Source organism: Ochlerotatus camptorhynchus, unplaced genomic scaffold, assembly GCF_037179485.1.
Source record: "Ochlerotatus camptorhynchus isolate MF236.1 unplaced genomic scaffold, CSIRO-AGI_Acam_v1.1 ptg000432l, whole genome shotgun sequence".
NCBI lineage: Eukaryota > Metazoa > Arthropoda > Insecta > Diptera > Culicidae > Ochlerotatus > Ochlerotatus camptorhynchus.
Genome location: NW_027040918.1, coordinates 2,594,480 through 2,608,247, shown reverse-complemented (window position 1 = coordinate 2,608,247; position 13,768 = coordinate 2,594,480). Strand labels below are relative to the sequence as shown.

Here is a 13,768-nt window from a genome sequence, read left to right as displayed (position 1 = left end):
TCTTGAACCACTTGAAAAAGCCGATTGAAATTGTATCTTTTCTCCATCCAGTCTTCGTTGTTCCGTACTAGAGAGTTGATACTGATGGGGTACAAAATATACCGTCGGAAGCGGTTCATCCCTTTTTTCTGTCCTGTTGTCTGGTCGTGGAAGAAAAGGAAACAAGTGCAGTATTGAATTCAATTAAGAATTTCGTTGTTGATCCGAAAGTGCGCGAGTGAAGTGCAACTGTGTTTTAAGCACAGCTTGCAGTAACTATATCACCGATATCCCCCGAAAGTGATTACTGCAATACAAGTGCATAAGGCACGACTTTTGGAAACACTGATTCGACATACATCGACCCCATCTACGTTGGTGTTTTCAGCACAACAATCTTCTGGGCCGTCAATATTTCACGATGGTGGAAAATCCTTCGAAAAGGAACGGGTAAGCCCCATCATTTGGTCCTTCGAACCGGATCGAAGGTTCCCCCGACCAGAAGGGCAGGTGCGATGTGTACACCATTTTCGTTTCTTCCATGCGCTGGCAATTGTTCGACCTGTAGTTGAGGTCAATAGCTTTGTATGGCTGACCAAAGCCAAGCTATTTGATGCCATTTGAATAGCGCAAATTGAATAAAGGCCTCCACACAGTAGGCAGTTTTTTCGACCCATTTGCTTGGGCGAAGCAACGGTGTGTTCGACTGGAGAGATTCCAAAGAAAAATAAAGGTTGGATTGGAAATTCTTTTTTTTTTTTCCTTTGGTTTGTTTTTTCCGTCGATCTTGTTTTCCGTGCTGAGCACCAATGCTACCGACGTGCCAGGAAGGCAGCTCCCACACCTGGACCCTACCTATCGACCCATCAACTCATGAACCGGGGACCAACGGCTTTACTTCCCATCCGAAGGAAGGCGTGATCAGAGATGTTATGCCTCAGAACATCCCGGCGGCGCCGACTGGGATTGAACCCAGGCCTACTGGGGTGAGAGGTAATCACGCTTACCACTACACCACCGGCGCCGTTGATTGGAAATCCTAACATCGCAAATTGATTTGGTCTTTCATTTTACATGTGTGTATTTGGTGGTGGTGGGTGGCAAGTTGAGTCGCGTGGGTGGTACGCCCGTGTCGGGAAGGAGGTTTTTACGTTCGATTTGCGTACCATCCTCGGGTATTTCGTCATCGTAGAAAGTGGCACACCGCGACGGGAAGGAGTACACGTTCGATTTGTGTCAGTTTCCGATTCTCGCGTCGTGTAGAAAACGGTACGACGCGCCGGGAAGGAGTCCGTTAACCGATTTTCCGATTCCGTTTCCGCGTTTTCGGAACTGTGGTGGTAGTGAAGTGGTGATTGTACAGTGAATCAGGATTTCCAGACCAGAGAAGACGTTCGCCGAATTCTGTGTACCAGATTCCGATCCGTCTTGAGGCGTTGGACCGTGTCTAGAGAGATCCAGGAGCTGCAAGCGGAGATTGAATAGTACGATGACGCTGAGAAGTTTGAGAAGCATCTGCAAGAGCGAGCAGCGTTCGAAGCGAGATTCTTCACGGCCAAAGGATTTCTGTTGATGAAGCGTTCGACAGATCCCAACCAGACAGTGTTGAATACTTCAGTAACGGCCAATCATCACCCAGTTTCATCCAGTTTCCACCTACGGTTGCCCAAAGTCGATCTCCCTAAGATCGATGGAGACTTTTCCAGATGGCTTTCCTTCCGGGATACTTTCACCTCCATGGTCCATTCCAACGCGGACATTCAGACTGTCGCGAAGCTGCAATATCTTCTGCAGTCCCTGGAAGGAGAAGCTCACAAGCCATTCGAGTCGATCGACATAATCGCGGATAATTATGCGTTAGCTTGGGACGCTCTACTGAAACGCTACGACAATAAGCGGTATCTGAAGCGTCAACTGTTCCGAGCCCTGTATGACCTCCCGCCGCTGAAAAAAGAGTCACCCCAAGAGCTGCATGACCTGGTTGATGACTACCAACGGCATGTCAAGGCCTTAGCGATGCTGAACGAACCTGTAGTCCACTGGGACACCCCGTTGATTAACATGCTATGCTACAAACTGGATCCTACGAACCTCCGAGCCTGGGAGGAGAAGACCAGTAGCAGTGATGATGTCACCTACGAGCAGTTAGTTGATTTCCTGTACCAAAGGGTTCGAATGTTGAAGTTCGTCGTCACCGATCTGCAGCATCGTTCCAATCAACCCGACCAAGCCAAGGTGGCCGGTTCCAATCCGATACAGAAGAAGCCATTTAAGATGGTATCCAATTCCGCCACGACCGAATGCAAGAACTCCGCTCCGTACTGTATCGCCTGTCCAGAGAACCACTTCCTATTCCAATGTCCAGCATTTTCCAAGATGTCCGTTCGCCAGCGACGAGAGCTGGTATCCCAGAAGCGCCTATGCTGGAATTGCTTCCGCTCTGGACACCAAAGTAGGAATTGTACATCCAAGTACGATTGCCGAAACTGTCACCAGAAACACCATACCCTGCTGCACGAAGATACAATCCAGTCCAGTAACTATATCTGGTCAGCCGTCCCAACAACCGAATCCATCCACGTTGATTGCCGTCGAAACCCCCGGATCAGTGAATCCGAACCCCCAAGTGAGCTTGTCGGTACAGTCGTACCAATCCACGGTTCTGTTGGAAACGGGCAACCTCCTAGTTGTGGACCAGAATGGCAAAGAGCATTCCGCTCGTGCACTGCTAGATTCAGGATCGATGAGCAGCTTCATCACGAAGAAGCTTGCGAACACACTCCGTCGTACGAAAATAGACATCGCCGTGTCTGGAATCGGTGAAACGTCGAAGCAGATCAAGCGCAAGTTGACTGCTACAATTAGATCCAAGCTGCTTTCGTTCAGTACTACGCTCGAGTTTCTCATCCTCAAGAAACCCACAGTTTGCCTGCCAATCATGCCGATTGATGTTTCCTCGTGGAAGTTTCCTGATGTTCCGTTAGCTGATCCAAGCTTTCACATTCCAGCCGATATCGACCTGATTATCGTTGGAGAAGTGTAACACGAAATGCACACTGGCAGTAAGATTTCTTTTGGTGAAGGGCAGCCTGTATTCGTCGAGACCGCTTTCGGATGGACTGTTTCGGGAAAGGTAGCCATCAAATCACCTGAAGTTCCCCGTGTTTGTCAGCTCACCACTGTGGACCGTAATCTGGAACAAGCCCTCCAGAAGTTTTGGGAGTTAGAATCCTCCAGAATTCCAAGTTTACGGCAGAAGAAAATCTCTCGTTTCCTTGCCACTCACCCGCAGTCCGCTCGTCACTCTCGGTGAATCACGTTCAATCTCAGAGCGCCGTTTCCTGAACCTCGAAAAACGACTTGAGCGAGTCGTCACTTCATGGGAGAATACGAACGCCTGAATAACATGGTGAAACTCCTGGATCCAGTAGACGAAAGCCAACCGCACTGCTACCTCCCACACCATCCGGTGTTCAAAGAATCCAGCACCACCACGAAAGTTCGAGTTGTGTTCGATGCGTCGTGCAAGACGTCATCTGGATTCTCCGTGAACGACCTGCAACTAGTTGAACCCATCGTTCAGGAAGACCTACTGTCGATCCACATCAGATTCCGCATCCACCAAATCGCATTCATGGCCGATGTGGAGAAAATGTATCGGCAAATCCTGCTGCATCATCTGTTCCGCCGATACCAACTCATCCTCTGGTGTCCCAGTCCAGACCTGCCAATCGCTACGTACGAACTGCAAACCGTAACGTATAGGTTTGCGTCCTCTCCGTTCCTGGAAACTCGCACGATCCTGCAGATCGTGCAAGACGCAGCCGAGATGTATCCAGCCGCAGCCGCGGTAGCCCAGAAGGATTTCTATGTGGATGATTTCCTGTCTGGTGCCGACGATGTTGAATCCGCTATCCACCTACGCCAAGAAATGTCCACCATGCTTTCAGCGGCAGGCTTTCCGCTGAAGAAGTGGGCTTCAAACTCGCCTGAAGTTCTAGCCGATATTCCCGAAGATGATCTAGCCTTTGCGCCGTACCATGACCTTCAAGACGACCAATCTGTTTCCACTCTTGGACTCATCTGGGAACCGAGATCCGACATGATGAGCTTCAAGGTTCAGCTGCCATTACCAGCACCCGTTTTGACTAAACGGAAAGTTATGTCTTACGTTGCGCAGATTTTCGACCCACTTGGCCTGGTGGGACCAATAATAGTCAACGCTAAGCTGTTCATGCAGCGTTTATGGGCGCTGAAAACCGAAACAGGAGATTCTTATGAGTGGGATCGTCCTCTTCCTCCACATCTCCAGTCCGAGTGGAAAGAATTCCATGGAACGCTCGATACAATCGCCACACTCCGGATTCCTCGCTGTGTATCGTTGGCCAACACAACAATCTTCTGGGCCGTCGATATTTCACGACGGTGGAAAATCCTTCGAAAAGGAACGGGTAAGCCCCATCAGATACTAACAGTTTTTTTTTTTTTGAATTCTAATATGTCCTCTAAGGTCTCCTTCAAAGAGTTTCACTGATCTTGCAATCCTTAGAGCACACTTTTCGGCTTCGAATTTTACAAATTGATGCAATGGTAGCATATAAAGCAAAGCATCCAATGCCTTCGATGGTGTACTTCTCATTGCACCTGTTATTGAGAAAGTTGCTAACCTTTGGAGTTTTTCTAACTTTCTCTGAGCAACACTTGTACTTTCATATTCTCATGTGACTTATTGGGTCATGTCAGGTTTTAGCTTCTCCAAAGACACATACTAGGAACATATGCTGGTATGGTCAATAGGGGCCTGGAAGGTTTCCCAACCGGTGGTCCGCGGTCGACAGGGGGACCGCGAAGTCTTTTCAGGGGGCTGCGAGGGTCGTGGTATCCCAAGCAACAATTTTGGTTTTATCATGCTCTTGAAGATTATGGTTTAGTGCTTTAAGATCTCGATAAAACTGGGAATATTACTGGGGATGTTTGGTCTAAAAAAATATGCCAACAGTGACAATATCAAGGCTAAAATCAAAACTTTTTTCAATATGGTGGCTTACAGTGGGAAAAAGTAAGTGGAGTTAGTACCAATGGCGCTTTATAAATCCTTAGTAACAAATCAAGATTTGTTACACAGATTATAGAGCTTGCTCCATACGCCACAGGTGTTTTATATGCCCTTGCCAAAATTGTTAACTATGTCAAATCTGGAGCTCTGAACACTCGATTATTCAAAGAACTCTACAAGCAAATTAATTCAGATCACGATGTCTACACTGTTGTGTTGCTGCTTTATTGAAAATTTCTGGAGAAAATCTTCATCGTTCTGGTGAACGGATGGGCAAGCTTTTCTGAAAATTTTTGGTCTTAAATTTGCATCCTTCTGCTGAATAGAGCATCAAATTTCAATAATAATTTCTGGTGTAAAATTTGCACCAACATTTATGATGAAAAATCTGAAAATAGGGGCCAGCTTTATTTGATGGAAATCCTGCAACTGATGATAGGAGATGCCAGCTATATTGAAAATGTCTGGTGGAAAATGGAAAAGAATGGAATCAGAAGATTGGAAAAGCTACTTTTATAGAACATTAACAGTGGAAAATTTGCATTATTCTGGTCAATTGAAATTTTCTGCAAGCTGAATTTAAAATTCCTGATGTGAAAATTGCACAGTTCTGGTGAATGGAGGGGCAAGCTTTATTGAACATTTCTGGTAGAAAAACTACAACGATTTGGTAAATGGATGGACAACTTATACTTGACTTCCGAGAAGAACCTTAAGGGTATTGAATTCTGAAGACAGTTCCAAAAGAAAAGATTTCTGGGGATGATTCCATGAAAATTCTGCGAATAATTTCTAGTGAATCCTGCAGATAGTTCCAAGATAATTTTGAAAATAATACCGAGAGAATCAAATTTTGCATGAAATTCCAAACCGGAAGAATTCGAGATCAGAGAACCTCCACTCAATACGATCGAACTGTTCAAGGATCTGGTGTGGAAGGCTTTGGTGTTTAAGAACCGTTTGACAGAAGTTGGGAAGGGGGTGGCATCGTTCCGGCAGCTGATTGAAAGATGACCATGGAGGGACTGCTACTGGTCATAATGCCGATTCGGAATGTGATTAGTGAGTTGGTTAGTGGGGTGAGCGAGACCCTTACGGAGAAAGTGAAGGGAACGTTGAAGACGGTGGTAGATCGATTTGGGGCAGGGAGATTCGTTACGGAGCTGATTGGAGCTGAGCAGCGATTGGAGCAGTTCAATAAGCATTTCAACATCGTGATGTTTTAAATACTCATCGCAGAACTGATGCGAATGCAGCTTTTTGATATCTATGAGGTACGAATTGATTATGGAATCCGAGCCGCACAGCAGGTCGTAAGAGGATCGGTGTCCATACAAAGTTCACCATCTGTTCGTAGTAGTTTTATCAGTGATCGTTTACCATGTTTGATTCCATAACTTCATCGTAACTGACATCGATGGCTATGCCTTCGATAATCACTCGGACCATATTCGGAGGTAGAATCTTCACCGGTTTTTGCTTTCCTTCCATCGACAGCGTCCCAGCTTTTACAGGTGTTCTCTGACCGGCCCTGCTTTTCGCCAGAGACATCATACTTCTCTGTATTTGTGCGATCGTTGGACTGTCTGATCGTGTGAACATATTAAACCGCACCTCCACTAGGGAAGTCTGAGTCGATGGCTTTCGGGAGAAACTCCTCCCGGAAGCGTTCATCAGAAACTGAAGAGCATCTGGACCAGTTTCATCTGATGATGCACGCTCGCTTCGTCTACTTACCACCGTTACCTGTCGTTCATCTGAGTCCTCATCATACTCCAATCCAGTAGAAGTTATTATCTTGTCGAAAATTGGAAGGGCCTCTCCCGGAGAACGTTCTCGCTCGAAGCTTCGACTCGGTGGCCGAGGTCGTTGCTAATTAGGTTCAGTGTAGTCCATTTCCGAGAGAATTTGGGAGCAACAATGTCGATCCAGTCTGTTGACACTCTCGGCACTGCTGGCACACGTTGGCACAAAATAAGTGAGTAGAGTGACCACCCATTCCGCTAACGTTATATTGATAATGCTTGCCAAGATCCATCAGAGAAATTGAGAATGCAAACACAATCACATGTCATAAGTTTCAGGGTTGCCAATCTCATGTAATATTGACACCTTGCATGGTTTGATTAACCCTGATAGACCCGTTTGGCACAGATTTCGGCACAGCTCAATCACTCGGCACGAATTAAATACCCCTTGAGAATATCTTAAAAATCTTAAACTAATAATGTAATGAATTTCCAAATCATATCCCATGGACTATTTATGCTTGAATGTACTTCATTAGATACGGAGGTAAATTTTGGAAATTTGCATGGGAAAGGGGTCAAAGTACCCTAGATTTCCATCGAGTTAGGGAGAGATTATGATGGCCCTTATATTGGCCTACGGATCAAAATACTGGACAGGACCCATCGATAAGTATCCAGTAATTCATTTTTTTTCATAGAGCAATGCCTCAGACAGATGGCTATTAATGGTTGTTATTATTTTTTTTATCTACGATGCTTTATTTCGGAACTAAATTTGACAGGCTTAAAACCTAAATATTTTCAATGAAATTGTGTTAACTATATTCTGGTAGGCAATTAGAATGCAATAAACACATGTTCATGAACGCTTTTGATTCTCAAAAAAATAATGACGTCCTCTTCACCTTAAGTAACTTTGTACTTTGTTCGACATTACGGAAATCAACCCTACACAATCATACAAAATCTATAGAAGAACATTTTCACTAGAGGACGACCCCGCGTGAATTCAAATAAAATATTAACATACAATTGCTACATAACCGATCTAAACCCCTGAAGTATAACGAGCACCGTTCACACTTCTCCCCCAACCATTAATGGAGAAAGGAGACAATCGGAAGACGAAAAAAAAAATTGCATGTTTGCGAATTTTCCCGTTGTTGAGGTTAGAAACTGGATTTAAATCCCTCGGAACGAACACATACGGAACATTATCGGGAGAGGCACTTTCCTGCTCGGGCTCATCGCGGTCGGTACGACGAGTGTTTTGATCGATGGATGGCTGACGGTGCGAGAGATATTCAACCAACACGTGCTCCCGCAGCGAATTGGTGGGCATGCGCGTGCTCGAGAGGGATCCCCTTTTCGTCACACGGCACTAGTGAGAGTACGAGCGAGTGAGCGAGAGAGCCTTCGTGGGGAATCATTATTTTCTTTTTTTTTTAGTTTGGGTGGATTGCTTGGATTGCTCCGGCAAATGGAATCGGGGCTGACCGTCGTCGAGCACTCTCCGGTGTCATACCGAAATCGTTTTCGCAGAAAGTGGTGACTTGGCTCCTAGACTCTGTAAACGCCGGTCGCAGTGTCTTCTCCAGTACTGAACATCAGAAAATTATCCAAAGAATCAATAAAGGCTAACTTACTCCAAATCGCAGGCAGCAAGGCAAAAGAGAGCACGAAAGCAAGGATCGCTCCAGCAAAAAAGTTGAGAATCTATTCCGAAAATTCCAATTTACAAGATAGAAAATAGTTATTCGAAAAAAAAAATCTCCTGTTCAAGTTTAGCACCAGCTTAGAAGAAGTTAAAATATTTTACGATTTTATTTTCTTTCCAGACGAATGACAAAAGTGTTTTTTAGTTTTCCATTTCCGTCTAAAGATTTTCAAACAGATTTTCTGATCGATTGGAGTTGTTGTTAGGAAGAAAAGTTACGAATATTCGGGGTGATAGAGTTTTTACGAACAAGTCCACGTACAGTTGAAAATTGATTAAAAAAAGAAGTTAAAATTTCATTGATCTGTCTGTTCCATCGAAGGAAAAACGGCCAAGAATCCCTATTGGGAAGGAAGAAGAAGTAGCAGCAGTGGAAAAGTTTCCTCCTTGGTCGTAGTAGTCTGGTGGAAAACTCTGTGGAGTAGCGCTAAAGTGAGAGAGCGAGAGCGATCCGTGTGTGGTCCCGACCATCGAAAAGTGAGCAAGTGAGAGAATCCCAAAATCAGTGAGATACGAAGGACCAGCAAAGGGACAAAAGAGAACAATACGGAAAAGGCTGGCTGGACTCGCTTTTCCATCCGTCTTGGCGTGAAAAGTGTGTGAGAAAAGAGCAATCAGTCGGGTGGCAGTACAGGGAGAGAACAAGTGATCAGAGTGGAGTTTTGCGCGGTGTTGAGAATTTAAAAACGAAGGCACGAGGCTAGTGTGTTAGTGAACTCCATTCGTTTTTGACAGATCCTGAAGAAGACACTTTTCCTTGCACGGGTGCGGCCATATTCCAATACACTCACACAGCACGTACGCACACACTTTCACACACACACACAAACGTCCATACCGACAGGCTCAAAAGCTCAGTCAACGGACCGCAATTCTGTGTGAATATCCGACCAGACAGCTCCGCCAGAGGTAAATCGTCCAAAAAGCAGCCACCCGTGTGCGTGTGAGCTAACAAAGCAAGTGATATTCCAAAAGTTCCGGAAGTTTTCGAAGTCAAACTGTCCAACCTATCCGCTAGTGAAATGTCGGGGGATCAAAGTGGTCCCGTCGAGCTTAATGGCACCGGTGGTGGTGGCGGCGGCGGCGGCGGTGGAGGTGTCAACGGTGTTGGCAATGGTGTCGTCACCAATGGCACTCCGGGGGATGGTACCATGAATGGTGGTGAGGCCACTACCCCCGGAGGAGGTGGTGGTAGTGAGTCGGGCGGCCTAGGTAGCCTGATTGCCGTGGACGCTGGCTGTTCCGAAGGGCCGTCCAGCATCATCGGCGTTGGGCCACCGAGTCCTCTGACCGGGTGCTATCTGCTGATCATCATCGGCGAGCCACACTCGCAGGACCACAAGGATATCATTTTGCAGCGGTTGATCAAAGGTAAGTTGCAGCGTAATTTGCTCGGTTGGGGGGTTTTGCTTTTCGGATGGAAATTTTATAAGTGTATTGCGTCACCGGTGACGAAATTCTTATCGATTGATTGTTATTCTGGTGGGTATGCTTCACCATCTTTATCGTTCCATTGATGGTGGAGCTTGGGACTATTGGTTGAATACATTTACACTTGTGTGTCTTTGTGCAAAGATTGAAAGAGAACACTAGTTTTACTTAGCATTCTACGTGACTTTTGCGGATAAATTGACAACTACTGCAAAAAATCCTAATGTGCATTGGTCGACAAACGGAAGATTTGCATTTTCAACTTATCATTTTAATTTAAAAACAAATCATTAGTAATAAATTTGCTCACTAAATACTACTTACGTACCGTTAACCCATTTATCTTATATAAAAATTAGACCTTACTTGATAGAATAATGAAAACTAATTTTATTCATAAAAAAGCTAACTTTAAATTGTTGAACAAGTAGAAAAGAAAAATACGGGCAGGCATTTAAAGTACTGTTCATGAGAATAAATAACGTGCATGAGACTATCAATTCTTGGGTAGGATTTTTTCCCCCAGAACTCATGAAATCCCACAAACTTTCAAGTGCTTAAAATATTCGTTTTGCATCTTGTGTAACTTCTGGAATTTCCTGCAGCTGTGAGAAGTTTCGGAACACTAAGCACTAAAAGAATCTCGGCACTTCGGAAACGGTCTCCGAGTCGTAGAAGTTCCGAGACTTTGCGGATGCTCCACGCTTCCACGCAGGTGTTCTTGGAGTTATTTTCAGGTGAACTGGAAAACTTTTGGAGTTCTAAGGATCTCGACTCACTTTTCTCACAGTTCTGGCTGTTCTTGGAGTATCCTGGAGGACTTTCCATACTCCTAGATCTACTAGAGCATTCGGAACTCAAGTGACGTCTCAGAATCCCAAAAATCAAAGAATGTCACTTTTAAAATTCTTTGACCACTGAGAACTCTAGGATTTTTTGGTATTCGAGAGCTGTTGGTAATCAATATTTTGCTGGAAATGTTAAATCTACCAAAACTTTCACAGCAATGCAATCAATCACAAATTTAGATACTTGTGGAATTTATGGTGGTTCTGAAGCACCTTCTGCAGCAACCTGTAGAGATTCCTGGATTTCCAAGAATTTCAAATGCTCCAAAAAACTATGCAAACTTTCAAAACTTAAAGGATTCAACCAATCGGAGACTAACAATTTTGTTGGAAATATAACAAGAAGGTTTTGTAATTGAAGTCCTCGAAATGCATTGAATTGATTTTGACGTAGGACTACGTTTGTGATTTCTATATGGGGGTACACTTTGTGGAAACCGAAAATGGAACATGTAACAAAATTATGAAAGATTTTGAACGTTAATTACTCAGCTGCCCCAGGACCAAAATTTCAATATTTTATCACCAATCGATCAGAAATACTCCTACGCATTACGCCTACAGTTACGACTTTATTATTTTTCAAAATGTCACTATTGAAAATTGCATAAATGTGCATCTGTTGCTATGATAGTTAAAATAATCACCGATTGCCTGCGAAAAGCGATTTCCCTAACACAGATTTCAAAGTGGAATTTCATCCAGTCTCACCAAACGGTGTTTATTCAAGCACCTCGTGGTGAGTGGTAGTGTTCTCCAGTACACAACGAAAGGCTGCCTGCAAGCAGCGAGCCGCAGCCCACATGACCATCCCTAGAAGGAGGAAGAAGCCGCACAGCTATTGATCGGAATCAGCAGCTCTTTGTGAGTCGCTGTGGGCCATCACAAAACACAAGCTCCTACTGAAGTTAACAAATAAGATTTATTATGTATATTTTTTTTTTTCCTTTGATTTGTTTTCCGTCGATCTTGTTTTCCGTGCTGAGCACCAATGCTACCGACGCGCCAGGAAGGCAGCTCCCACACCTGGACCCTACCTATCGACCCATCAACTCATGAACCGGGGACCAACGGCTTTACTTCCCTTCCGAAAGATTTATTATATAAGACCACGTAGTCCTACGTCACCATTACGTACAACCACCCCATTGGGCTGTCCCTTGAAGTTTTTTTTTGTGATTTGTTTTCCGTCAATCTTGTTTCACGTACTGAGTACCAAAGCTACCAACGCCAGGGAGGCAAATCCCACACCTGGACCCTACCTATCGGCTCATCAACTCATGGACCGGGGACCAATGGCTTTACTTCCCCTCCGATCCGAAGGAAGGCGTGAACCCAGGTCCTTAAAAGTGAGACGCAATCACGTTTACCACTACACCATCGGTGACACTAATTGGATTTTTTAAAATTGATACGAAAACATTGATTCCGGAAATAGTTCCTTGTTCGCTGCAGTCTGTTCTGAGAACAGTCATTAGGGTTTACGTATGAAGCATATAGAGTAAGTGAACCAGTTTCTGGCTCAAAAGATGGCCTATTTGGCCCGATCGAAATCGTTTACAAGCTTGCCTACAATTTTACTAATTTATGCAATACCGTATGCGTGATAATCTGATGATGATGAGCAATGTCAAAATTTAAAAAAAAATCTCATAAATTTCGCCTTCGAGTTTTTTTTTTATTAATTCTAAGGGGGAATGTTTCTCAGAGTCTTAAACTATGTTAATCATCCATCGAGTTTCCACTTGCTGCAATAACGACCTCCACACGCTTCCGGAATGCACGGCAGGTTTTTATAATGTAGTCTCGATCCATTTCTCTCCAGGTACGGGTCAATGTTTGTCTGAGGCTTGCTGTACTCGGGTGGCGTTTAGAACAGGCCTTGGCCTTCATGATGCGCCATGGGCAGCCACATATCCTTCGCCCAGAACGGAAGATGTTCCTGCAACCACTTCTGAGTGCGGTTCGAGGTGTGGCACGGAGCCCCATCTTGTTGAAATACAACATTTGGCTTTGGACCGTACTGTTCTTTGATCCACGGAAGAACATACTTACTTAAAATCCCGATGTAGACCTCTGTGTTTACCTTGTCGCCTTCTGGAATTAATACCGGGTCCATTTTTTTGCCATTGGAAGCCACCAATCCAAACACCATAACGCTAGCAGGATGCTTGGTCAGATACACGTTCTTGTGCTCCCCGAGCAGGAACCGATAGCTAATCGATAACAAAAGAATATCTTAATGTGGTATGATAACAGATTTCGGTATGCTTGTGGTATAAAACCTTGTTTTGATATTATTCAGTTATCGAAATATGTTGTGAAATATCAAATGAATACCAAAATAACAAAATGTGATCTTTCAGTTTTTAGACAATAACATCTAAAAGAGTTATTGAATTGGTATTATTTAGAAGACCTTCAAAATATCAAACTATGGTATTCAGGCATCTAAAAAACCGTCTGTTATCCGTTTGTTATTGTAATAACTAAATTTTTCAGTTGTTCGTTATTCGTAGAATATTTTTGAGGTATTATTTTTGGTATTTTACCTCTTATGTCAGCCTCACTAATACCATATTTAGGTTACCAGTTATGCTATTTTCATACCTGAATTTGGTATTAATAAGTTATTTTTTCCTGCTCGGGTCGTCGGCCACGTCTTTTACCGGAAGAGAACTAATATACCGGTCGGTTCTGGAATTTGATACGGGATCGACGGTAAACATGTTCTCGTCGGTGAACAGGATTACCGGTTTTTTTTTCGCTTAAGGAAGTTCAAGATTTTCTTACATTGTTCGACTCGTAGCTCCCGGATGCGGTTGGTAATCATGTGAGTTTTTTCCGTGCCCTCAACTTCACCCCGCAATCTTCCTTTACGATCTTCCGTGCCGTGCCGTGTTCCTTTGCCATTTTCCTTATTGAACGCACTGGATTCACCCGAATCTTCCTTTTGATAGCAGCGATAACCCTCGGAACCAGAACT

General features: G+C 44.3%; 3 protein-coding genes across 3 annotated transcripts in view; all 3 read left to right on the top strand.

Annotated features, from left to right (window-relative positions):
- The first annotated feature begins 1,716 nt into the window (after positions 1–1,716).
- LOC135711422 (uncharacterized) lies at positions 1,717–3,022 on the top strand. The gene is made up of 2 exons (XM_065234294.1): positions 1,717–2,515; positions 2,589–3,022. Exons 1-2 carry the CDS (start codon positions 1,717–1,719, stop codon positions 3,020–3,022), a joined length of 1,233 nt encoding a protein of 410 aa, XP_065090366.1.
- Positions 3,023–3,385: 363 nt separating this feature from the next.
- On the top strand, positions 3,386–4,434 carry LOC135711421 (uncharacterized). Its single transcript, XM_065234293.1, has 2 exons — positions 3,386–4,220; positions 4,292–4,434. The coding sequence occupies exons 1-2, from the start codon at positions 3,386–3,388 to the stop codon at positions 4,432–4,434; spliced, it is 978 nt and encodes a 325-aa protein (XP_065090365.1).
- A 3,880-nt stretch (positions 4,435–8,314) lies between these two features.
- LOC135711348 (microtubule-associated protein futsch) overlaps positions 8,315–13,768 on the top strand; it is a 315,199-nt gene continuing 309,745 nt past the window's right edge. The window contains exon 1 of the mRNA XM_065234141.1: positions 8,315–9,874. Coding sequence (XP_065090213.1) covers positions 9,526–9,874 — 349 coding nt within the window. The 5' untranslated portion in view covers positions 8,315–9,525. The remainder of the gene's footprint in view (positions 9,875–13,768) is intronic.

Bases quoted from the DNA above. Each gene is read 5' to 3' on its own strand.
- LOC135711422 (XM_065234294.1), top strand. From the start codon at position 1,717: ATGGTCCATTCCAACGCGGACATTCAGACTGTCGCGAAGCTGCAATAT. The intron at 2,516-2,588 runs GTAACTATATCT...CCCCCGGATCAG, and splicing joins CGAAGATACAATCCAGTCCA to TGAATCCGAACCCCCAAGTG.
- LOC135711421 (XM_065234293.1), top strand. From the start codon at position 3,386: ATGGTGAAACTCCTGGATCCAGTAGACGAAAGCCAACCGCACTGCTAC. The intron at 4,221-4,291 runs GTTTATGGGCGC...CCACATCTCCAG, and splicing joins CGCTAAGCTGTTCATGCAGC to TCCGAGTGGAAAGAATTCCA.